This window comes from Myotis daubentonii, chromosome 6, assembly GCF_963259705.1.
Source record: "Myotis daubentonii chromosome 6, mMyoDau2.1, whole genome shotgun sequence".
Lineage (NCBI taxonomy): Eukaryota > Metazoa > Chordata > Mammalia > Chiroptera > Vespertilionidae > Myotis > Myotis daubentonii.
Genome location: NC_081845.1, coordinates 77,077,793 through 77,104,199, shown reverse-complemented (window position 1 = coordinate 77,104,199; position 26,407 = coordinate 77,077,793). Strand labels below are relative to the sequence as shown.

Here is a 26,407-nt window from a genome sequence, read left to right as displayed (position 1 = left end):
CGACAAGGACCTCAGCAAGAGGACCCAGGCTGCCCATGGCCCAGCTGCCGTCCCGTCACCCTCCACAGCCTGTGGCCAGAGGACTCTGGGGTCCCATCTCTTGCCTCTGTGGGGACCCACCCACCCGCCTCCTCAGATAGGACCCTCCCCACCCTGCTCTCTGCTCCCCCCATCCCTGAACATAGGAACTCTGCAGCCTCAGCCCTAAGCCTCATTCCTACCCTGTCAGCTGAACCAGGATGCTGTGGGTGCTATAGGCTGAATGTGTGTGTCCCCTCAAGATTCACAGGTGGACACCTAACCCCCATGTGTTGGTATTTGGAGGCGAGGCCTTTGGAAGGCGATTGGCATGTGAGGGTGGAGCCCTGATAACAGAGACTCCAGAGAGCTGCCTGGCCTTGCCCACCATGTGGGGACACAGTGAGTGGACAGGCGTCTATGAATCAGGAAGCCCTCACCAGACACTGAATCTGCTGGCAACTTGATTTGAACTTCGCAGCCTCTAGAACCGTGTGAAATAAGCTCTGTCATTCATAAGCCAGGCTATGCTACTGTTTAAGCTGCTGGACAGGCAGGGTGTCCGCAAGCCAGGGGAGGGCTCCGCAGAGCCCCATGTGTGGCAGCTGAGCTATGGCTGCCTCTGAGCATCAGTCATCCCTGACCCCGAAACCTACCCGGACCCCCAGCCCCAGCCCAAAGGACTCAGAGGCAGGTGGTGGGCAGGTGCCGAGCTCTGTGGGAGACCAGAGTCTGGGGGCACTGAGCATCAGGCTTGAGGAGGGGCTCCGGAAACGGAGACCAGCGGGTAGGTAACAAAATCACACATCAGAGGAAAAGCATTAATGGACTGACTTGTGTTCCCCAAAATTCATATGTTGAGGCATCAACCCTCCAATGTGACTGCAATTAGAGACAGAGCCTTTAAGGAGATCATTAAGGTTTAATGAGGTCATGGGTTGGGGCTCTAATTGGATAGGACAGGTGGTTATAAGAGAAAGATATCAGATACCTACACTCCCCGCTCCCTGCACACACAGAGGAGAGGCCCTGGTAAGACATGGGGAGAAGACAGCCATCTGCCAGGCAGGAAGGGGGCCCTCAACCAGAAACCACATTGCCTGGCAGTTTGATCTTGGACTTGAAGCCTCCAGAACTAGGAGAAAATAAACTTGTAGTGTTTCAGCCGCCCAGTCAGTGGTGTTTGGTTATGGCAGTCCCATCGGACTGAGACAGGCTCCAAACCAAACACAGTGACCCTCCTTCCCATCTCAGACCAGCTGTAAGGAGCCTGGTCAGCATTTACTCACTCCTTCATCCACTAGGATGTCGTGAGGCCTCTGTGCCAGGCTTCACGTTAGGCCTGGTGAACATTTCATGAAAACAGACACACGCCAGCTCTCCTGATGCTGACAGTCTGACAGGAGAGACAGACAATAAGGAGAACAGAGGAACAGCAGTGAATTCTATGGTCTGTGTTCCTGTTATCACCCCTGGGTAACAAACATTCCCACAGTAAAACAACCTTTTTATTCTCTCCTGTTCTTTGGTTGACTGGGCTCAGGGGGCAGTTCTTCTGCTCCATGTCATATGGGGTTGGACTGCAGTCACTGGGGGCCTGACTGGTCCAGAACATTCTAGAAGGTCCCTGTTGGGGCTGCAGCTGGTTTTGGCTGTCAGTTGGGACTCACTGGGGCTGTTAACCGGGTGGCCTAGGCGCTCTCCACCTGCTTCTCCACCTAATGTGGCTGCTCCTAGCCTGAACACACATGGGTGTGTTCCAAGTGCCCAACTCAGAAACCACAAGGCATCTATGTCACAGCCTCAAAGGCCAAGCAATGCCCCCTTCTTCAGGTGATAGTCATCAGAGCTAGTCCCAGAGGCAAGGGGAGGGAATTAGGTCACATGGCAAAAGAGCATGTGGGGAGGGGGATGTGGCTGAGGCCATCTTTGGAAAAGAACCCTTCACAGTATGTTAGGTAGTGATAGAAGATACAGAGAAAAAATAATTGACACTAGACAATCAGTGCATGGTGATGGTAGAGGTGACACCTTTATTATTTTCATTTTTCAATTGCAGTTCACAGTCAATTTTATATCAGTTGTAGGTGTACAATATAGTGGTTAGACATTTATATAATCTGCAAAGTGACCCCTGATAAGTCAAGTACCCACTGGCACCATTAATCGTTATTACAATATTATCAATTATATTCTCTATACTGTACGTTACATCCCAGCACTATTTTGTAATTGCCAATTTGAAATTCTCTTTTTTTTAAAGTTATATCATTGTTGCAATTATTGTTTTTGATAACTAAAAATGTTGAATATTTAAAATAAGAGTTTTGGCTGTTTGAATTATTTCTTTAGTGAATTGTTCATCTATTTTTCTGTCAGTCTGTATTTAGCCTCTACAAGATAGCAAATTTGAAATTCTTTAGCCCTTCACCTTTTTCTTCCAATGCAAACCCCCTCCCCTCAAGCAAACACCAGTTTGTTCTCTGTATCTGGGTGTGTTTCTATTTTGTTTGTTCATTTATTTTGATTTTTAAATTTCACATAAAAGTGAATTCTTTCACTTAGCATAATACTCTCTAAATCCATCCATGTTGTTACAAGTAATAAGATTTCATTGTTTTTATGGCTGAGTAATATTCCATTTTATATGTATAGATCTTCTATGATTATATTACTGTCAAGCTCTCCTTTTATATCCATTAATATTTGCTTTACAAATGCATTTAGGTGCTCCTATGCTGGGTGCATTACAAGGGTTATGTCCTCTGGTTGGATTGATCCTGTTATCATTATGAAATGATCTTTTTTGTTTTTTTATTAGAACCTTTGTTTTATTTTTTTTATTCTTTTTAAATTAAATCTTTATTGTTCAGATTATTACAGTTGTTCCTCTTCCTTCCCCCCCCCATAGCTCCCCAGCCAGTTCCCACCCCACCCTCCACCCTCAATCCCCACCCCCTGTCCTCATCCATAGGTGCACGATTTTTGTCCAGTCTCTTCCCGCATCCCCCACACCCCCCTCCCCCAAGAATAGTCAATCCATTCTTTTTCTATGTCCCTGGTTCTATTATAATCAACAGTTCATTCTGTTCATCAGATTATTTATTCACTTGATTCTTAGATTCACTTGTTGATAGATGTGTATTTGTTGTTCATAATTTGTATCTTTACCTTTTTCTTCTTCTTCCTCTTCTTAAAGGATACCTTTCAACATTTCATATAATACTGGTTGGTGGTGATGAACTCCTTTAGCTTTTCCTTATCTGTGAAGCTCTTTATCTGACCTTCAATTCTGAATGATAGCTTTGCTGGATAAAGTAATCTTGGTTGTAGGTTCTTGGCATTCATCACTTTGACTATTTCTTGCCACTCCCTTCTGGCCTGCAAAGTTTCTGTTGAGAAATCAGCTGACAGTTGTATGGGTATTCCCTTGTAGGTAACTGAGTTTCTTTCTCTTGCTGCTTTTAAGATTCTCTCTTTGTCTTTTGCTCTTGGCATTTTAATTATGATGTGTCTTGGTGTGGTCCTCTTTGGATTCCTTTTGTTTGGGGTTCTCTGTGCTTCCTGGACTTGTAAGTCTATTTCTTTCACCAGGTAGGGGAAGTTTTTTGTCATTATTTCTTCAGATAGGTTTTCAATATCTTGCTCTCTCTCTTCTTCTGGCACCCCTATAATTTGGATGTCGGTACACTTGAAGCTGTCCCAGAGGCTCCTTATACTATCTTCGTATTTTTGGATTCTTTTTTCATTTTGCTTTCCGGTTGGGTGTTTTTTGCTTCTTCGTATTTCAAATCTTTGACTTGATTCTTGCACTCCTCTGGTCTGCTATTGGGAGTCTGTATAATATTCTTTATTTCAGTCAGTGTATGCTTAATTTCCAATTGGTCCTTTATCATAACATCGAGGGTCTCACCAGTCTTTTTGAGGGTCTTACTAAGTTTATTGGCAGCTTCTAGAAAGTTCTTGAAAAACCTTAAAAGTGTGGTTTTGAACTCTATATCCAGTCGTTTGCTTTCCTCCATTTCTGTCATTTGTGTCCTATTTCTTTGTCTCTGCATTTTTTTATGCTTCCCTGTGTTGATAGAGTAGCTTTCTGTGCTAGGTATCCTATAGGGCTCAGAGGCTCAGCCTCCCCAATTACCTGAGGTGGACACTCTTGGTGCACCCCTTTGTGGGCTTTGTGCACAGTCTTGTTGTAGTTAAGCCTTGATTATTGTAGGTATCACTAGGAGGAATTGACCTCCAGGCCAATTGGCTGTTGGAATCAGCTATGTCTGCAGTGGGAGAATTTCTGTGCTGGAGACACCCTTCTGGGGAAAGACTTGCTTCAGTGGGGCTTTGATGCTCACTGAGTCTGCCCCCTGAGTGTGTCCTTTATTGATCCGAGGAGCTGCAAACTGGATGGTCCCACTCTGACCACCGGGCACACCAGCTCCTGGATCTCTAGGGAGGTGCTAATTTAGCCTCTGCCTGAGGCTACCAGCAAAAGCCTCTGTGCACGGCTTGGGCGGGGCCGGGTCTCAGGGGATCAACAGGGCGGGGCTAGCAGTTATGGCTGCTCTCAGTCCTACCCTCAGGCCCTGCTTCTCAGTGTTCCGGCAATCACTGCAAGCACCTCGGAGAGAAAGCTGCCCTCCAGTTCTGACCGATGCCAGACAATCCCGCTTCTCCTGTATGAGTCTGGGTCCCCAAAGACTCACCCAGAACTGGAGCTCAGAGCTTGAGACTCCCTCAGGATTGAAAAAGATAACCGCGCCCTCAGCCGCCAGCCTGCTCCGCATGTGCCTCTGTACCTTAGTATTTTACTTTCACACTGCGCCTCCTCTGAGTCTCGGTATGCTTTTCTCTTTCCTTCTAGTTGTAGAATTTCCAATCAGCCAGCCTTCCTGTAGTTCTGGATGATGTCCGTTCTGTCTTTTGTTGTATTTTTGAAGTGGCTGTGCGAGGCAGCAAACTCTGGTGTTTACCTATGCCGCCATCTTGGTTTCTCCCCAAACCTTTGTTTTAAAATCTATTTTATCTGGTGGCAGTATTGCTACCCCAGCTTTTAGTTTGTTTGTTCCTATTTGCATGAAATATCTCTGTGATCTCTTTACTTTAGGTCTGTTTTTCAATCTGAAGTCATTCTCTTGTGTATATAAAGGTCTTGTTTTCTCATTCATTCAGCTACCCTATGACTTGATTGGAGCATTTAATACATTTACATTTAAAGTGAATATCAATAGGATGTAGTTTTTACTGCTTTATTATTAAGATTTATGTATTTTTTTTATTTTTTTTTAAAAAGAAGTTCCTTTAACATGTCTTGTAATGCTAATTTGGTGAGTGCAGGCAAAAATTCCTCACCATCCCACAAGGAGCAAGCAAGTAGCCCTCCAGATGGGATGTCATTTATTCGTCATTTGATTTCCAGCCAAACCTGAGTGCCTGCCAAGTACCAAAGTTCCAGGCTCAGATCTTTGCTCCATTTGAAATTTATCATCCTTATCCATCCCTCACTGCAGCAACTGAACTCCCTTCTGACAGGAGGAGAATTCCACACACAAAGAGACTTGGTGAGGGGCAGCTATCATGTCCCTCCATAAAAGAGGAAAACCAACGTCCCCCCAAAATCATGCATCTACACACATAACCACATGGCAGACTCTGACTCAGGACCAGGTAACAGAGTGGCTGGCACTGTGCAGGCTGCATCTGGGAAGGGTGGTGGGACTGGCAGTAACAGTGCCGGTGTCAGGAGCAGCAGAGGGAGCCATCCTAGCCACAGGGCCAGGGTTCAGCATCAGGGGTCAGTGGTGTGAGCAGTGACATCGGTGCCCAGCAGCAGGGCAGTGGCTCCTGTATAGGATGCCACCTGGGATGAATGTGGATCAGTTTCTGGCTGTATGACCTGAATCTTGTACTTTTCCCCAAAATACTATTAGACCCCAATATCAAATATATACTACTTTATATCTAAACTAGAATAGAGTGGGATTCCATTGTTTGCTCCAAGAACTGTGTCTGGGGAAGAGTTTCAGAGAGCAAGCCTTCAGAGATGTTATTATTGGGACCCAGGGCCCATGTCCTAAATCTTCCACCTGACTCTACCCCATGGCAGCAAGAACAACATGTAACTCCCAACATCGTGTCTCATAACAGGTGATACATGCCCTCCCTTCTCTTTCTGAGGAAAAATGAAACCTTTAAATGTGGACGTAAAACCAGTCCCCACCCTGAGCTCTGGCACTGCCTCAGTGGTTCCCAGGCTGGCTGAGCCCAGGATTGCTTGTGAGCTTCTTACAAAACCCAAGCCTCTCCCACACCCACAGACCCAGAGAATTAGGCACAGACAGGAACCACCTGTGTCACACCTGCAGGCGAGGCTGACACGCAGACACAGGGATCCTGGTCTGGGTTCTCGCTGCTCAATGTGGGATCTGAAGACCAGCAGCATCGGCAACTTGGGACAGAGCCGGCCTCTCACACTCTGCTCCAGGCGTCCTGAGCCAACAAGAGGTCCAGGTGGTTCCTGCGCACAGGAACGCTGGGGGCTCCGTGGGCCCTGTGCCTTCTAGACCTGGAGACAGAACAGTGCAGTCAGGTCTGGTGTGTGATCTGATCAGACGGCTCAGCACTGGGTCCTGGGTTCAGTCCTTCTTCCTTGGTCTCCTGTAGCATCAGTCCCTTGGTGACCTCGTCCATTCTTAAGGCTTTAAATGTCATTTACCTGTGTCGCCTCCCAAGTCTGTTTCTCCAACCAACATCTCTTCTGATCTCCAGACTCATCTGTCCAACTGCCAATCCGACGACTCCCTTGTGTTGCTAACAGACACTTAAAATGCTCAGCTCCAGCATCTCTTAAAATGAAGGCCTGTGATGCCCCTCAAATAGGCTGCTCCAGAGTCTCCCCATCTCTGCTAATGGGAACGCTGTCTCTCTACGTGTACCCTCTGAGATTTTTGGTGACCTTGGCCCCTCTCTCGCATGCCCCAGATTAATCATTAGGCTCGCTCTAAAGTCCATCTTCAGAAGGAACCAGAACCCCAGCACACCCACTATTTCTACCCCTCAGCCCCTGGAAGCCTCTCCAGCCTGGAGCCCCTCACAGAATCCTCCTGCCTCCCCACTGCCCCCTCACCTCCCGTGTTCTCAGCTCAGCAGACACAGTGATCCTTTAAAGGGGTATCAGGCCGGGCCTCTCCTGCTCTGAACGCTCCTGTGGCTCTTTCCACACTCAGAGCACAGTCCCCGCCCGTCTTCCATCCTCCAGGCCCAGGAGGTCTGGCCTTGCCTTTATCTCATCTTCATTGCTCTCTGCTCCATTCCCACTCTGGCCTCCTCCCTCTTAAACCAGACACACTCCTGCCCCAGGTCATTCCCACTGGAGGGTCCACTGCTGGAAAGGACTTTCTTCTGACATCCTCAGGGATAATTCCTCATGTCCTTCAATGCTTTCCTCAAGCTCACCTTCCCAGTGAGCCCCCCCCCCCCCCCCCCGCCCGACTGGCCACCCAAATCAAACAGACATGCCCTAGATGGTTTAGCTTAGTGAATATAGAGCATCGGCCTGTGGACTGAAGAGTCTTGGGTTGGATTCTGGTCACGGGCACATGCCTGGGTTGCGAGCTCAATCCCCAGCAGGGTACGTGCAGAAGCCAAGAGTAGGATGATTCTCTCCCATCATTGATGTTTCTCTCTCTCTCTCTCCCTCTCCCTTTCTCTCTGAAATCAATAATCCTATATAATAAAAGAGAAACATGCAAATTATCCATCCCTCCGCTATGCTCACCAGCCAATCAGAGTGACTATGTAAATTAATCAAAGATGGCAGATGAGCAGCAAGCACCAGCATCCCACCCTGTCCAGGTTGCTCCAGGCCCGTGGGCAGCGTGGGGAAAGCCTCTGTGCAGGGTGGGTGGGCCGGCGGTGGGAAGCCTGTACTCCCCACATGGCTGCGGTGGCAGCTGTGAGTAAGCCAAGCGGAGCCTAGGGGCTGAGCTGAAGTAGCACCTGCAGGCCATCAGCGCCGGGGAGTGGCCATGCAAGTCCTGCCTCCTGGCCCAGAAGGTGCACGATGGGTCGCAGGGATAGCCATCCTGACAGGCCAGATTGATGTCCTCCTGGCCGCACCACAGGGGTTTGCAGATCTGCAAAGCCACAGGCCTCTGGTGCACACATCCTCTCCATGCCCCCCTGGAGTGTGAACATCCCACAGCATGCTGTCACCCTTGCACACCTGCAACAGTCCCGGACCAAGGCGTGCACAAGTTACCTACACCCGTCCGCTGCACTTCCATCAACCCCAGCATGCCTAAGTCCCCCACAGGATGTGTACACATCCCCTTTGACATGCTCATGTCCTTGGAGAGTGTCTGGGTATTCTGGGTGCTGAGGGTGGGTGCCTGTGAGATGACAGTGAGCAGGCAGAGAGGTGACGCCCTGTTCCCTCGGAGGCCAGTGCAGTGACGAGATCACCTCCGTGGGGCTAATGCAGGTGCTGAGGTGGGAGCAGGTGCAGACAGACACACCTGGTAGTTGCCGGCGGCCCTTGCTGAGGTGCCTTTATTCAGAGTTCAAGATAAGGGACCCAGAGGAGGCGAGGAGTTCCATTCTCTCACTGAAATGGTGGGATAGTTGGGGCGACTGCAGAGGAGGACTGTGCACTTTGGGTGCCAGCACCCATGAGCGAAGGCTGCCCTGACTGAACCTCGCTCACATGGGTCCTAGCACACTTCTGCAGGGCAGCAGGTGACCAGATGTGCTTTTCCGAGTTAATGAGAAAAAACACTGATTCTCTCGCTGCCCATGAAGGTGGAAAGTGAAGTGTTGAAACATGCGGGGAGTGAGCGAGGTTCCCTGTCTGGGGGTTCCAAATCCACTGTTAGTTCCTTTCACCGATGACTAGAGATATACAGGGTGCCCCCCCAAAATGTATAAACACTTTGAATATCTACTAATTCCAATGGGTTTAAGCATGAGAAGAAACAACAATGGAGCTTCATCTGTTAAAGTGCGGGCACAAACAGGCAGTCAGACATTCCCCGAGGGGACCCGGATTGGAGAGGGTGCAGGCCAGACTGAGGGCCCCCTTTCTGCCCCACCCCCATGCATGAATTTTGTGCACTGGTCTACTAATATATATAAAACAAACAAAAAACACCCATGTTCCGTGTCCCCCACAGCCACACTTGGGATTGCCTACCCCATGGCATTTTTTCCCAGAACACTTAGCCCTTGTCACACAGACGCCTTCCTTGTTTACTGTGCTTTTTCATTTACTCTGTGTCTTCCCACACAACGTATGTCCCACAGGAAAGCACCTTTTATGATTTTCCTTCAATGTTCCCCACATGCAGAAACATTGTCACACAACTAATACTGGTTCATGAATGGTCAGTGTAGAGCACCTCCCTATGCTAGAGACACGTCTTCATTAACGTGGCCCCAGACCACAGCTGTCCTGTGGCAGCTACAGCACAGCGAGCTCTCACATTGACATCAGGGCACCTGCTCTTCCCACAGAGCGGCTCTCCCTGAATCTACAGGAGACTCTGCTTCAGAAATCCCAGGGTTCCCACTGCAGCCAGCGCTAGAGGGAAGGGCAGGGAGAAAGGATGGGTGAGCAGAGCAGAATTCTAACAGGAACTTATCTAAGATGACCAATTACAGGACCCCCTCCTCCTGCTAATTCCAGGACCTGGTTCCTTGGAGAGTTTAGGAAAAGATGGAAAGAACAATCAATTCCTAGAAGGAGCCAAGAGCAGGATGAGATTGAAAAGTCATCTCTCCATACCATAGACTCTTGTGTGCAGGGACCCCTGAGCCTTGTGGGCACAATGACAGACAACTCACCTCTGCTAATGCTGGATAGGGGACACTCTAAAGAAGGATGAGACCAAAACTTAAAACATGAACACAAACAGGCACAATCCTCTCCACAAACAAAGAAACAACAAATACAGTTCCAGAGGCTGAGGGCTGAGGGCAGGACCCAGGCCTGAGCCCAGGCTGACCCGGACACAGGAAGGCCTTGCTGCCCATGGGTTTGGAGATGTTCCTCATTAGGACAATGTACAAGGCCTGGGGAGGTTTGAGTCCCTGTGATGGAAAGTCCTGGGGGGACAAGGTTCTACTGAAGGGAGAACAAAGGAGCAGAGAGGTGACCCAGCTGAAGAGACCAGGAAACCACCTGGGCACAGCCCTGACCACACTCGGTCCTCACAGCCTCTCCTGTCCCCCTGCAGCAGCCTCAGCACAGCAAACACACAGGACCTGACAAGTTCTTGGTGCTTCCCTTTATGTCCTCTCAAATTTAGGATCTTCTCCTTTAATTCATTTTTCAAAATATGTTTTTATTGATTTTCAGAGAGAGAGGAAAGAAGAGGGAGAGACGGACTGAAACATCAATGATGACAGAGAATTATCCATTGGCTGTCCCTTGCACGACCCTGGTGGGAACTGAGTTGAAATCTGGGCATATGCCCTGAAAGGGAATCCAACCATGATCTCTTGGTTCCTGGGTGGACACTCAACCACTGAGGCACACCAGCCGGGCTGTTCTCCTTTAAGGAACCCATCCCCTTTCATTGCAAGAAGTGAAGAAGAATGCATATCCAGACTCTTATTTCAATCAGGCAGTAAGAAGCTGCAGCTGAGCGCATCAGGAAGTAAAAAAAGGAATGGGGAGGGCCCAGCCCCCACCTCTACTGGACAGGAAAGGCTGGGGAGGGGGTGTGGTGGACAGGGGTGGGCCAGCCTCCCACCTCCTCACGTTATGCTGATAGGAACTCACACATTCAAATGCCGTTTGCAGAAAGAAATCAGAGGTTCTTTTTTTCTTCTTCTCCGTATCTGGGTTTAATTGTTTGCGGAATGTTCGACTGAGAAGGGATTTGCGGATACTCAGCTGTGCAGAGAGGACAGAGCGGAAGCACAGATGGTGGCATGATATCCCTTAAATAAATGCTACACACGACGGCCCCCAAGGCAGGGAGGGGCGGCCCTGCCTGGGACCCCGCAGGGCGTGGGGGTGCCCTCCCCCCCATGGAGGCGTGGAATGGGGTGTCAGTGGTCATGATCAGAAGGGCTTCATCCTAGAGCACCGCCCTGCGCTACCATGATCTGGCCGGGCGGGGACGTTGGAATTTCTGGAAGGTCAATGGTCTGTAACCGTGAGGGGCCTCCGCGGCCCTGGGGTCCCATGTCCGGGCAGGCGGGGCGCCTAGATGACCCTCTTCAGCTCCTCGTACAAGACCAGCACCAAGGCCCCGCCCATGCCCCTCAGAGGTTGGACAAGGCGCCCTTGAAGAAGGCCTTGCCGCCCTCGTCCTTGAAGACCTCCCGCCAGCCGTCCATGGTGCCTGTGTACATGAGGTCCGCTCCTTTGTGCCCGGACTGCATCATTTCTGTCGCCGCACGGTGTCAAAGGGGTAGGACACCACGCCCGCCACGCCATCACCGACTGGGCGATCATCCAGCTGATGAAGATGTGGGTGTTCCTGGGCTCGGGGAGCCTGCCTTTGGCCGTGTCCTACACCCCGAAGTAGGCTGCCGGGTAGATGATGGTGCCTTGCACGGAGACGTTGAAACCCTGGTACATGCCCCGGATGCCGTCCGACTGGGTGATGTGCACCAGGCAGGGTCCCAGGCCCTTGAACTGGCCCTCGTGGGCCGCCAGCCAGTCCGGGCGAAGTCCAGGGGGTAGACGAAGCAGAGGGAGGTGGCACCGCGGGCCAACCCACGGCCAGGTTGCCCGCGAAGTGCCTCCAGAACTGGGTGTGCTTGTCCGCGCCCCCCAGGAAGACCTGCTTATACTCATCCTTGAAGGGGAAGTTGAGGGCTTGGGCGAGGAAGTAGCGGATGACGTTGGCCATGGTGCCCCGCCAGAAGGACAGCACGCCCTGCTCCTTGGGGATGCGCAGGATGCAGGCCATGATGCCCTTGTACTGCTTGTTGGCCGTGATCTGCTGGCTGGCATGTTACACCAGCTACAGCAGCTTGACCCGCTTCCCTGGTCATGGAGATGGCGGCAGCGACGCCTCTGGCCAGGAAGTCCTTGGCGAAGGAGACGGCCTGTTCCATCCTGGCCGCGCAGCGCAGGGAGCCCGGGCACAGAGGGGAGCAGAGGAGCAGAGAGGAGCCAGGAGGGTGGGCGCTGCTGGCTCAGCCCTGCAGCCGCCCCTGGACCAAAAGGTCAGAAACTCAGAGATTCTTGAATCACAAAGTGGGGGCGTGAACAAATCTCCCATCACTCAGTTCCCAACAAGTGCCTCACGCTGTGGAAGAAAATGATCATGAACAAACTCAGTTCTGTGGCTGTAAGCAGTGACATTCTCAACAGCCCACCACAGGCTCACTATGTCCCAAAGAATCTCCATCACCAGTCCTGTCCCTTTTGCCCCAACCCCTGCTATCGTCAGGGACTCACCTTCAGAAGCCGTGAGAGATACATCAGAGCCCTGGGCACCATCGCTGCCTGGGGTAGAACAAAACAGGACGGGGTCAGAGCCCCCAGGAGAGACTAAGGAAGTAACTATGGGGGTGAGGTCCCCCATGGGCTCCCCTATGCACTGTTACATGGTCTCAGGGGTCACCCATCCATACTCACTGGCAGCCTGAGCATAGCTCCCTCCTTTACCACCTGTGGGAAGAAAACATCCTGTGAGAAGACAGGGAGGAGGGAGGGCCATGAGGTCCTAAAGGAGCTCCTAGTCCTGGAGCCCAGAGAAGTTTCCAGAACTGTGACTAAAGACCCAGGGCAGGATCAGGAAACCTGAGGAAACTACACGTGTGGGGACTGGACCAACCATCCTCCTGGAGGTCTGTCCTCAGCAGGGACCTTCCACCCTGACCTGGGAGTGCTGGGAACCAGGCCCCATCACTAGAATCATCAGGTGATGACTCTGTCCCTCATTTCCACACGTGTCTTACTAAAGGGTGAGTGTCAGCAAATAGGGCCCCACACTGGGCAACCACACGTGTGGGGATGGTACTTGCCCTTAATGAAGCAGAACACACTTCTACCTGGGCTTGCAACACCCAGTGAGACAAGACACTCAGGCCCCACCCCTTCCCTACCTGAGCGCTTTCTCCTCCATATCACAGCTCCAGTGACCACAGCTCCAGTGAGCACAGCTCCAAGGATGACCAGGCCCACAACCAGGCCCACAGTGGGGATGGTGGCCCAAGGAGGCGGCTCTGGGAAGGGAAGGGGGGTGAGGGCCCTGACCCTCAGGCCTCAGCCCCGACCCCACTGAGGTCCTCCACAGGCCCCTGCTTCCCTGAGAACAGGCTCTGCGCCCACGCCCCTCCTCACCCCATCTCAGGGTCAGGGGCTCGGGCAGCCCCTCGTGCTGCACATGGCACGTGTATCTCTGCTCTTCTCCAGGGGGCACCACCAGGGCCGCCCACTTCTGGAAGGTCCCATCCCCCGCAGGCCTGGTCTCCACCAGCTCCATGTCCTGGGTCTGGTCCTCCCCATCACGCTGCCAGCTCAGGCTGATGTCCGCAGGGTAGAAGCCCAGGGCCCAGCACCTCAGGGTGACCTCACGGTCAGAGATGGGGTGGTGGGTCACATGTGTCTTTGGAGGGTCTGAGGAGAAGGGGGAGGAAATTCAGGAACTTGGCACTGTCAGGGGACCCTCCAGCAGCCCTCATGTGACCACCTGAGCGTGGACAGGGCACCTGGGGTGGGCGAGTGAGCACACAAGCACCACCAGCCTGGACAGAGCACCTGGGGATGACCTCTCCTCTTTAGAAAGTTCTAGTCAGAGTGACACAGCCCAGGGCAGGAGGCAGGTCTCAGGGGGAGAAAGGGATTTCTGGTCCTGTCCTGGGTGGAGGCCAAAGGACTCAGAAGAGTGGGTGTCAGACCTCAGATACACTGGGGGAGGGGCAGGGAGCAGGGCCTGAGAGAGCAGGTCCCCCATGGGTCCCTGAGCCACTGCAGGGTCAGTGGGAACCGCTGCTCAGTTACTTCAGGCTTGGTCTCCCCTCTAATTGTCCCTGAGAGACTGCACCCCTAGGTGTCCCTGAGAGAAGGGAGGGCGTCCCTGGATCTGAAAAGCCAGGCGGACTCAGTCTCCTGGCTCACAGGAGGGGGGTCTGACACTGACCCTGTGTCCTGTCTCCTTGTGGGGCCCCAGCCCCAGGGGAGAGGGGGGAGGCCCCAGGCCCCTGGTACCTGCGCGCTGCAGCACCTCCTTCCCCATCGCCAGGACTCTGTGGAGAAACTCCAGGCACTCCCCCTGCAGGAAGTTCCTGACTAGCTCAGTCTCACCGGCCTCCTCCCACTTGCGCCAAGTGATCTGAGCTGCGGTGTCGGCCGCGGTCCAGGAGCGCAGGTCGTCGTTCAGGGCGAGGTAGTCGGTGCCGTCATAAGCGTACTGGTGGTACCCGCGGAGGAGGCGGCCATCCGGTCCCATGTCACAGCCCAACATCCACTGGAGCGTGTGAGACCCTGACCCGCCCCGAGGGCGGTGGGGGGGTGGGGGCGATTAATCGGAAACTGAGAGTATACCGGGTCCAAGTCCCCACGGGCTCCTCCGGGGTGTGTCTATGGGGGGGATGGGGTGTGAAGCACTCGGACACTCGGGGCGACGGCCCGTCTGAGGGGATGGGGGTGGTGACCGGCCCGGCCCCCGTGGCTCACCGTCCTGGCTCTGGTTGTAGTAGCTGCGCAGGTAGTGCAGGCTCAGTCGGAAAATCTGTGCAGTGGCCTTGGAGTTCCGGGTGCTCTGGTCCCAATACTCAGGCTCCAACTGCTCCATCCACGGCGCCCGCGGCTCCGCCCTCTGACTCTCCGAGTCGCTGTTGAACCGCTCGAACTGGGTGTCGTCCACGTAGACGTTCTCCAGGTACCGGGGCTCCCCGCGGCCGGGCCGGGACACGGCGGTGAAGAAATATCTCAGGGAGTGGGGGCCTGGGGGCCAGGGCGGAGGGGCTGACACCCGCCACCCTCCTCCCGGCGCGGGTTCGGGGTCCGGGGTCGCAGGGACAGGAGAGGGGAAGGGGCCCCGGAGACGGAACAGGGGCAGCGGGACGGAGAAGAGAGGGGTCAGGACGGGGTGGGGTCTGGGGTGTGGGCGGGGGTGGGGGGTGGAGACGCCCTTTCCCGGGGTCCTGCGCCCCCGCCGGGCCCCCACTCCCCCCTCCCCAGAGGCCATTCCCTCCGGACCCCGCACTCACCCGCCCAGGTCTGGGTCAGGGCCAGGGGCCCCCAGAGCAGCAGGAGGAGGATTGGGGGCCCCGTGAGCAGCATCCTCAGGGTCTGGGGAGTCTGAGTCTGAGTCTCCGCAGAGACTTCTAACTGGGGACAAAGGTGACCCTGATTGGCTTCTGTATCGCCTGGGACCTGGGACCTTGCCCTGACCCCTCCCCTGCACGCAGAGCTCTCTGTCACTCCCTCTCCCTCAGTCCTGCCCAGGGGCTGTGTGAGAACCAGGGAGACTCCCCAGGCTGGGACCAGCCCTTTCCTCCCCTTCTCCTCCTGGAACCCCTCTCCCTGGAATGCACTCTGCCTCCCACCCTCACCTCTGCCCTGGACTCTTCTAGAGGGAAACTCACCCTGGGACCTTGATGGCAGAGAGTGAGCTCCCTGTGAGAGGAGGCGGAGGACAGGGTCTCCTCTGTAATCCTGGGGGAGCTGGGCCTGAAAAGACCAGTGAAGGGCAGGGGGACCACAGTCTTGGGAAGCCTGGACATCAGGAAGCTAATCTGTAAAATGAGTGATTTCAGAGGCTTCATAGGCAAAGTGTCTAAACAGCCCAGCAGCCAGAGCTACAAAGCTCCTCACTCTCCTTCCCGCACAGGAAGTGTGTGGCTGGGGCTGTTACATTGTGAAGTGACCCGCATTCCCCAGCCCTGAGCTTGTCCCTTTGAGTCCCCCACACCCTCCCTACAGGAGCCCAGGGAGCATGTGTGACTGTGCATTTCAGCAGGAGCCTGTGCATCCTCACAGTGGCAGGTGCTCAGTGGGTCACAGTGCCCTTCACCAGCGCCCCTGCCCTGCCCATCCTTATGATTTACTCACATGGAAGCGGTGAGCACATTTTATCAGAATACATTATTATTTTTTTTCACAAACATGGGTTTCACTATTATTCCCATTTTACAGACATGGAAACTGAGGCACAGAGAGATAGAATAATGTGCTTAAGGTCAGACATCTAATAAATAGATGTTTGGAATGGCTTTGAAATGTAGGTAGTCTGGCTCAAGAGCCTGTATTCTGAATTATAGGTTACTAGTTTGTAGTGCTTTTCTTAAAAGAGTTTTAATCATCCTATTTAAAAAATGGCTAATATGCAAATAACCCCACGGTGGAACAACTGGAACAACCAAACAACTGTCGCTATGATGTGAGCTGACCACCAGGGGGCGTGCCCAGAACATGCCAGGCATTGGTCACGGCGGGATGGTGCAGCAGGTGACCAGGTGCACCAGACCAAGGCAGGGCACTGGTAGTTGTCATCAGGGTGAGCCTCTGGTGGTTACTAGAAATTCTCTGCTCCCACACACCACTGTCCCACCCAGCGCTTGCACCTGCTGCTGGCACCAAAGCCACTGCTCACACTCACTGCCAGCGCCCAGTGCCAGCCCCTATCCCTCGGTGCTGTTAGCGAGTGTGAGCAGTGGTCACTGGCTCCAAGTGCCCCTTAGCGCTTCTCTCCCTCACCCTGCTCCTGAGGGGAGATCGGATTTGGCAGTCACCTCTCACACCCACTGCTGGTGCAGGCCCTGATCAGCCCTAGGGCTTCTACACCTCCCGCTGCTCCTGAGGGGCGATCCGGACAGTGAAGGATGGGCCTAGACCTGCCCCATACCTACCACAGCCCTGTGGCCCACAGTTTCTTTCAAGGTGCACAAACTTGTGCACTGGACCCCTAGTATTATATGTTTCTACAAACTTTTCCTTTTGTTGGTATTGAGGGAACAAATTGTCTCTAACCTTTTTGCTTCTTTACTTAGTACCGACCACAATGACTCTTACCATCACCACCACCACCACCACCACCATCACAGCCCAAACATTTCTTTTGGCCAGCCCTTTAACTGCAGGATAGAGTGCTCAAAACAAAAGGGTCTATGACACATGGCCTGTGCCTTCTAATAGCTTAAACTCCAGTTAGAATGGTGACCATGTACTTGGAAGATAAATATCATTCCACATAGTTGGGATGCATTATTTTTTTCTTTTTTTTCTTTATTGATTAAGATATTACAAATGTGTCCTTATCCCCCCAATGTCCTCTCATCTCCCCAATCCTGCCCTCACCCTCACCCCCTATTGTCCACATCCATCGCTTATGCTTATATGCATGCATACAAGTCCTTTGGTTGATCTCTCCCCATCACCCCCACCCTCATCTACCTTCCCTCTGAGTTTTCAGCATCTGATCAATGCTTCTCTGTCTCTACATCTGTTTTTGTTCATCGGTTTATGTTGTTCATTATATTCCACAAATGAGTGAGAGCATGTGATATTTATCTTTCTCTGACTGACTTATTTCACTTAGCATAATGCTCTCCAGCTCCACCCATGCTGTTGCAAATGGTAAGAGTTCCTTCCTTTTTACAGCAGCATAGTATTCCATTGTGTAGATGTGCCAAAGTTTTTTAATCCATTCATCTGCTGATAGGCACTTAGGCTGATTCAAAATCTTAGCTATTGTAAATTGTGCTGCTATGAACATAGGGATGCATATATCCTTTCTGATTGGTGTTTCTGGTTTCTTGGGATATATTCCTAGAAGTGGGGTCACTGGGTCAAATGGGAGTTCCATTTTTAGTTTTTTGAGGAAACTCCACAGTGGCTGCACCAGCCTGCATTCCCACCAGCAGTGAACGAGGGTTCCTTTTTCTCCGCATCCTCGCAAGTATTTGTCATTTGTTGATTTGTTGATGATAGCCATTCTGACAGGTGTGAGATGGTACCTAATTGTCGTTTTGATTTGCATCTCTCGGATGATTAGTGACTTTGAGCATGTTTTCATATGTCTCCCAGCCTTATGTATGTCCTCTTTCAAAAAGTGTCTATTTAGGTCCATTGCCCATTTTTTGATTGGGTTGTTTATCTTCCTTTTGTTAAGTTCTATGAGTTCCCTGAAAATGTTGGAGATTAAACCTTTATCAGAGATATCGTTGGCAAATATGTTCTCCCATGCTGTGGGCATTCTTGTTGTTTTGATTATGGTTTCTTTTGATGTGCAGAAGCTTTTTATTTTGATATAGTCCCATTTGTTTATTTTCCCTTTATTGTTCATTGCCTTAGGAGCTGTGTCAGTGAAGAAATTCCTTCGGCATATGTCTGAGATTTTGCTACCTGTGGATTTCTTTACTATTTTTATGGTTTCCCGTCTTACGTTTAAGTCCTTTATCCATTTTGAGTTTATTTTTGTGTATGGTGTAAGTTGGTGGTCTAGTTTCATTTTTTTGCATGTGTCTGACCAAATTTCCCAGCACCATTTATTGAAGAGACTGTCTTGACTCCATTGTATGCTCTTGCCTCCTTTGTCAAATATTAATTGAGCATAGTGGTTTGGGTCAATTCCTGAGTTCTCTATTCTATTCCATTGGTCTATATGTCTGTTCTTGTGCCAGTACCAGGCAGTTTTTAGAACAATGGCTTTGTCATACAGCTTGACATCTGGTATTGAGATCCCTCCTACTTTGTTCTTCTTTCTCAGGATCACAGCAGCTATTCATTTTTTTGTTGGTTTTTTTTTTTTTAATTCCAGATGAATTTTTGGAGAGTTCTTTCTAGATCTGTGCAATATACTGTTGGTATTTTAATGGGGATTGCATTGAATCTATAGATTGCTTTGGGTAGTATGGACATTTTGATGATGTTGATTCTACCAATCCATGAACACGGTATGTTCTTCCATCTGTTTATGTCTTCCTCTCTCTCTTTTTTCAATGTCCTGTAGTTTTCTGGGTAGAGGTCTTTTACCTCCTTAGTTAAGTTTATTCCTAGGTATCTTAAATTTTTTGGTGCAATGGTAAATGGGATTGTTTTTTTTTAATTTCTCTTTCTGTAAGTTCACTATTGGCGTATAAAAATGCCATAGATTTCTTAGCATTAATTTTGTATCCTGTTACATTGCCAAATTCATTTATTAGGTCTAATAAGTTTTGATGGAGTCTTTAGGGTTTTCTAAGTACAGTATCATGTCATCTGCAAATAATGACTGTTTTACTTCTTCTTTTCCAAGTTGGATGCCTTTTATTTCTTCTTCTTGTCTGATCGCTTTGGCTAGCACTTCCAGTACTATGTCACACAGGAGTGGTGAAAGTGGGCATCCCTGTCTTGTTCCTGTTCTTAAGGGAAGTGGTTTTAGTTTTTGCCCATTGAGTATGATGTTGGCTGTAGGTTTGTCATATATGGCTTTTATTATGTTGAGGTATGATCCCTCTATTCCTATCTTGCTGAGAGTTTTTATCAAGAAAGGGTGTTGGACTTTGTCAAATGCCTTTTCTGTATCAATCGATATGATTATGTGATTTTTGTCTCTCAATTTGTTTATGTGATGTATCACGTTTATTGATTTGCAGATATTGTACCAGCCTTGCATTCCTGGAATAAATCCCACTTGGTCATGGTGTATGATCTTTCTAATGTAATGCTGGATCTGATTTGCTAGGATTTTGTTGAGTATTTTAGCATCTATGTTCATCAGGGATATTGGCCTGTAATTCTCTTCCTTTGTCGTGTCTTTATCTGGTTTTGGGATTAAGGTAATGCTGGCTTCATAAAAGAGCTTGGAAGTGTGCCTTCCTCTTGAATTTTTTGGAATAGTCTGAGAAGGATTGGCTTTAGTTCTTCTTTGAATATTCGGTAAAACTCCCCTGTGAAGCCATGTGGTCCAGGGCTTTTGTTTGCTGGAAGCTTTTTGATTACTGTTTCAATTTCATCAGTAGTTATTGGCCTATTCAGGTTTTTTTATTCTTCTTGATTGAGTTTTGGAAGCTTGTATTTTTCTAGGAATGTGTCCATTTCATCAAGGTTCTCCAGTTTGTTGGAGTAGAGTTATTTGTAGTATTTTTTGACAATCCTTTGTATATCAGTAGGGTCAGTTGTTACTTCACCTCTTTCATGTCTGATTTTGTTTCTCTGGGTCCTCTCTGTTTCTTGGTGAGCCTGGCCAGAGGTTCATCAATCTTGTTAATCCTTTCAAAGAACCAGCTCTTGGTTTCATTGATCTTTTGTATTGGTTTTTTTTTTTTTTTTTTGGTCTCTATGTTGTTTATTTCTGCTCTGATCTTTATTATTTACTTTCTTCTGGATACTGTGGGCTTTTCTTGTTGCTCTCTTTCTAACTCTTTGAGTTGTAGAGTTACATCATTTATTACCAGTTTTTCTTGTTTTTTGAGGTAGGCCTGTAGAGCTATGAACTGCCCTCTCAGGACTGCTTTCATCGTGTCCCATAGATTTTGGATTGTTGTGTTTTCATTGTCATTTGTTTCCAGGATGCTTTTTATTTCTTCTCTGATCTCTCTGGTAACCCAGTCATGGTTTAGTAGCATGCTATTTAGCATCCAAGTGTTTGATTTTTTTCAATGTTTTTATTGTAGTTGATTTCTAGTTTTATGTCATTGTGATCTGAGAAGATGCTTGTTATGGTTTCTATTCTCTTGAATTTGAAGAGACTTTGCCTGTGTCCTAATATATGGTCTATCTTTGAAAATGTCCCATGTGCACTGGAGAAGAGTGTATATTCTGTAGCTTTGGGGTGAAATATTAAGTCCATCTGATCTAGTGAATCATTTAGGATTGCTGTTTCTTTGCTGATTTTTTGTTTAGAGGATTTATCCAGTGGTGTCAGTCGGGTATTAAAGTCCCCTACTATGACTGTATTGCTATAGATCTCTCCCTTGATATGTTCCAGAAGTTGTTTTATGTATTTAGGTGCTCCTGTATTGGGTGCATATATGTTTACCAGAATTATATCATCTTGTTGAATTGCTCCCTTTAGTATTACGTAGTGGCCTTCCTTATCTCTTGTTATGGCCTTTACTTTGAGGTCTATTTTGTCAGATATAAGTATTGCAACCCCAGCTTTTTTCTCATTTCCATTTGCCTGAAAAATTTTTTTCCATCCCTTCACTCTCAGTCTTTGTGAATCCTTTGTTCTGAGGTGGGTCTCTTGCAGACAGCAAATATATGGGTCATGTTTTCTTACACATTCAGCTACCCTGTGTCTTTTGATTGGAGTATTTAATCCATTTACATTTAATGTTAGTATTGAAAAGTACTTGTTTGTGGTCATTTTTATTTTTAATGTTTGTGTTTCTTCTTGTCTTTCTGTTTCTTCTTTTTACAGCAGTCCCTTTAGCATTTCTTGCATTGCTGGTTTGGTGGTAATAAACTCTCTTAGCCTTTTTTTGTCTGTGAAGCTCCTGATTCCACCTTCAATTTTGAATGATAGTCTTCCTGGGTATAGTATTCTTGGATTCATTCCCTTGCTTTGCATCACTTTGTATATTTCATTCCATTGCCTTCTTGCCTGGTGTGTTTCTGTTGAGAAGTCAGCTGACATTCTAATAGGAGATCCCTTGTAGGTAACTTTCTGTGTCTCTCTGGCAGCCTTTAAGATTTTTACTTTGTCGTTGGTGTTTGCCAATTTAATTATGATGTGTCTTGGTGTTGGTCTTTTGGGGTTCATCTTGTTTGGCACTCTGTGTGCTTCTTGGACTTGTGTAGTTTTTTTCTTGCCAGTATCAGAGAAGTTTTCTGTCATTATTTCTTCAAACAGGTTTTCTATTCCTTGCTTCTCCTCCTTTCCTTCTGGTATCCCTATTAAGCGAATGTTGTTTCATTTTGCATTGTCCCAAAGCTCCCTTAGGCTCTCCTCTTGCTTTTTAAGTTTTTTTCCAGTTGCTCCTGTGTTTGTGTGTTTTTTCCTACCTTGTCTTCTAATTCACTGATGCGGTCCTCAGCCTCTTCTAGTCTGCTGTTTAAGCCTTCTATTGTGTTCCTTATTGCAGCTATGTCGTTCTTCATTTCCTCTTGGTTCCTTTTCATGTTGGTGACATTCTCATTCAGCTCCTTATAATTCTCATTGAGTTGTGTGTATTTGTCATCCAGCCGTTTGAGTATCCTTATAACCATTACTCTGAATTCTTTCTCTGATAAGTTAGTACCTTCAATTTCATTTAACTCCCTTTCTGGTGATTCCTCTTTTTCTTTCCTTTGTGGATTGCTTTTATATCTTCCCATGTTTTGCTGTAATGTTTTAATTGTAGCTCTGATTGCTTTGCTACCCAGTTTCTTTTGGGCATGGTGCTACTGGTGTGACCTCTCAGGTCTCCTGGGCTTGGTAGTCTAGTGTAGCTCTCTACCTGAGCTATTTGGGTTCTCTTGCGAGCTGGAAAGGTGCAACTGAGGTGTCTAGAAGTCAGCAGCCCTAGAGGGGGTGTCTCAATTTTTGCTGTTTTGTGCCCTTGTTTGAAATCACATGTGCCCAGCGGGGACTCACAGTGGCACCCAGGAACCGTCTGTTGGGGTGGTGGTGCTCAAGAGGCCTGCGTTCCGGAAAGGCGTGACTGTGGTGTCCAGAGTTCTTTCATTGTGGGGTGGGTAGACTCAGATTTTGCTGCTGCCTCTATGGTTGGATACACGCAATCCCAGCGGCAGTTCACAGGGGCACCTGTGGTGTGTTTGCCAGCAGGGTGTACTGACACACTCTGAAGGGCCCTGGCACTGAAGCCACTGGATTTCAGTGTCTGTGGGCAGGTATCCCACAAGACAGAATTCAATGTTTCTACAGCCTAGCAGCGCACCCCTGTTTGTTTAAGTGCGTGTCCAGCAGGGCTCACAGTGGGGCCCCAGGGCTGCCTATGGAGCGGTGGTCTTGGGAGACCTGCACACTGGAAAAGCATGCAACTATAGTGTCCAGAGTTCTGCAGTTGTGGGGTGGAGAAACTCAGTTTTTGCTGATGCACCTGTGGTGGATAGGCACGTGCTCCCAGTGGTGGCACACAGGAGCACCCTCAGTGAGTGTGCTAGCGCAGGCATACTGAAGCAGTCTGAAGGGCCCTGGCACGCTTAATCAAGGTGTCTTTGGGCAGGTATCCAGGATGGGTGAATTCAGAATTTCTACTGCCCAGGGGAGTGCGTCCCTATTTGTTCAAGATCAGACCCAGCGGAGGCTCACTGTGGCTTTCCAAAGTGCCCTGTGGATAGATGGGCTCAGGGGGAATGAGCAACTGTGGGCGTTTGCCGGTGCTGAGCTCTGACGCACTCTGAGGGGCCCTGGTGCTGAAGGGCCCTGGCACTTAAGTTGTACAACTGGGTGTGTGGGGGCAGTTATTCAGGCAGAGGGAATTCAGAATTTCTACTGGGGGTTTAGTGCGCCTGTGTCTGTACAAAATCACAGCCAGCTGGGGCTCACAGTGACTCCCAAGTAGTAGTGTGCCTCAGAGACCCGCATGCTGGAGACACGCTAATGCGATGTCAGAGGTCTGCTGCTGCGGAGGGGGAAGGTGGCATTACTGCTGCAGGCACGGTGCTCCTTTGGAGGTGGAGATCCCAGGGTCTGCGAGTCTGCGGGTGGGGCAGCAGGATTTTGGCTGGAGTCGCAGCTGGGTCCTGGGCAGTATCCAAGGCCTGTCTGGGTGGTGGTGCTGATGAGTTCCTAGAAGTGGCCCCTCTCCCCTTCAAGATGGCCTGGGCTCCGTGCCCTGGTCCCACAGTCTGTGGAGTGTCCACAGTGGTGGTAGTCTCTCTCTGTCCCAGAGAGCCTGGTCTGCCAGCCTCTGCTGCTCCTGCTGGATTTAACTGTCCCTCACTCACTCACACACATACCACACACATCCACACAGTCTCCTTTCATCCCATCACTCACTCACTTCCTATCCCTCACCTCCGTCCTGCCAGCTGCCATCTTTTTTCCTCAGGACACATTATTTTTTAACTGATTAACATAAGGTGGCAATTAGTTTATAGGCAGCCCCACAGAATGTATTAAGTACCAAATGTAAAGAACACCCTGCTAGCTCTGTAGACCCTTATTTATTTGCTAACATTACCTTAATGGGAAATGCAGTCGTGGTGTGGATGGGGTCTCTGGTCAGGGTCACAAGGCTGTTTCCTCATCTGAACTCAGGACCCTTGTATAAGCTTATATAGAGACCGGTAGCCTGGTGCATGAAATTCATGCACATTAAAAGGGAATTAATTAGTGGAAATATTTTAATATTGCTGTTTGCCCTTTCTCTATAATAGAAGTATGAGAGATGAAAGGAAATTAGTAAAATGTATATGAAAATAATATATAAATTTATTAATAAGTAAATAGTAACAAAAGGATATAACAACAACAGAGGCATGATATAAAAATGACAAAAACATGATATGAAAACAACAAAAACATGATATAAAAACAACAGTGATGCAAAAAATGACTGATAAAGTGATTAAACTTATTCTAATATCTCCCTGTACACCACATTAAGAGTGAAAACACTTTCAGAGTGCTTGACTAATTTCCCTTGTGATGAAGTATTTAGAACTTTAACATCACATGCTCTTCGAACTTGAGAGAAAGCAACATATAACTGACCATGTGTGAAAACGGGTTCAGGTAGGAACATGCCTACTCTGTCTAGAGTTTGTCCTTGCGATTTATTAATAGTTATCACAAATGCTGGCATCACAGGAAACTGTCGTTGAATCAATTTAAATGGGAGGCCAGTGTCAGATGGGGACAAATCAATTCTTGGAATCAGAACTACCTCTCCCTCTGCAGTTCCTGTTAGTACTTCAGCTTTGATAATGTTAGGTCGTAATCTTTTGATAATAAACCTGGTACCATTATAAAATCCCCATTTACTATTTAGATTTCTCAATAGCATGATGATTGCACCCACTTTCAATTTTAATTTATGACATGGCATTCCCAAAGGAGTGATACTATTAAGAAATTCAATGGGAAAATTTTCCTTTTCAGCATCATCTGTGGAATCAATGGAATCATCACTCAAATATGTGTAAAAATTTCCATCGAGTATATCCAAAATTTCTTCATTCAATTTTTGAATGTGCTCATTTTTTGGACAAAGAATTGCACGTTTAGATATATTTTTAATATTATCTATAGATATAGTATTTCCAAAGGTAGCTTCAATGATAGATCCATCACAAATTTCACAGGGGATTTCAATAATATCCATTCCTAAATGAAAACTGCTATCAAATTTGCCATCTCCAAGTTTTACTAACCATTCACTATAAGCAGAATCCTCTGATCTCATATTTGTTATAAGAGACAACTTTCTGAAACATCCCCAAACATTGCAGTACTTTAAACTCATTTGTACTATGGCCAATTGCATAGCATATGGTACAATACTGAGACATTGTCGAAAATCCCCTCCAAGAAGGAGAACTTTCCCACCAAATACAACATTCAAATTTCTCTTAGTAATCTGTCTATGGCATTTATAGCATGACTGGATGCCATTGTGCATTCATCAATAATGAGAAGTTGGGCCTTTTTAATAGTTTTAGCAACTTCATTGTTTATATTGGGTCTAGAAATTGAAGTTTCATTTAGTGGAGTGGGTAATTTATATTGGGAATGAAAGGTGCTTCCACCAAGAAGTACATTTGCAGCAATTCCTGTAGACGTTGTGGGTAAAACAGTACTACCACAACCTCTAATATAATGTATTAAAACTTTATAAAGATATGCCTCCACGTTCTGAGGGCTGGTTCCTGCCTCAAACCTCGCCCTCCTGGGAAACAGCTTGGGGAGGGCACAGCCCTTGGCAACGCGACCCAGGACTCAGTGCGTCCATGCTCTGAAAGCTGGTTCCTGCCTCAACACTCGCCCTTACCAGAAACAGCTCAGGAAGGGTGCAGCTGTTTGCTAAGAGGACCCAGAATTCAGTGCATCCATGCTCCGAGGGCGGGTTCCTGCCTGAAACCTTGCCACCTTCGCGGGAAACAGCTCGGGGAGGGTGTAGCCATTTCCAAGCCGGCCCCTGCAGGACTGACATCCTTCTGGTTGCTCGAGCCTCGGTCGTGACGTCACGCCCAGGGTTTTTAAATAAATATATTGTCAGCAGAATTTAGTTTTTCCTGTTGTGGGTCTGAGGTCCCTGTTTCCTTGGCAACTGTCAGGGAGGAGGAGCCTAGGGAAGGATGCTCCCAACACCTGGTGGCACCAGCAGTCTATACCATGTGGCCCTTTGTTTTCAAAGCCCCCAGTGGGGAAAATGGCTCACATTGAATTCCTCTCACATTTGGAATTTCTTTGCTCAGGAGGAACCCCAGTCAGCACTCATCTGATTAGGACAGTCCCAGCAGGTAGTGCAAAGCTCAACTGATTTGAGACCTTATTTCCATCTGCAAAATCCCTTCCCAACAGCCATACAGTAGTGTTTGATTGGATACCTGGGGAAG

General features: G+C 48.7%; 1 protein-coding gene and 1 pseudogene across 6 annotated transcripts in view; both read right to left on the bottom strand.

The window, feature by feature from the left end:
* LOC132237214 (class I histocompatibility antigen, Gogo-B*0103 alpha chain-like) overlaps positions 1-15,338 on the bottom strand; it is a 91,103-nt gene extending 75,765 nt beyond the window's left edge. For 2 of the 6 annotated variants that reach the window (XM_059701389.1, XM_059701390.1), the window contains exons 1-7: positions 15,187-15,338; positions 14,651-14,920; positions 14,183-14,458; positions 13,316-13,591; positions 13,078-13,197; positions 12,608-12,640; positions 12,428-12,475 (exon numbers count right to left, since the gene is read on the bottom strand). In XM_059701389.1, coding sequence (XP_059557372.1) covers positions 12,428-12,475; positions 12,608-12,640; positions 13,078-13,197; positions 13,316-13,591; positions 14,183-14,458; positions 14,651-14,920; positions 15,187-15,259 — 1,096 coding nt within the window. In that variant the 5' untranslated portion in view covers positions 15,260-15,338. Of the gene's footprint in view, positions 1-12,147; positions 12,276-12,427; positions 12,476-12,607; positions 12,641-13,077; positions 13,198-13,315; positions 13,592-14,182; positions 14,459-14,650; positions 14,921-15,186 lie in introns of those variants that run through there. The other 4 variants (XM_059701388.1, XM_059701393.1, XM_059701392.1 and 1 more) reach the window with 4 other exon arrangements.
* LOC132237218 (ADP/ATP translocase 3-like) lies at positions 10,607-12,081 on the bottom strand (annotated as a pseudogene).
* Positions 15,339-26,407: the final 11,069 nt, after the last annotated feature.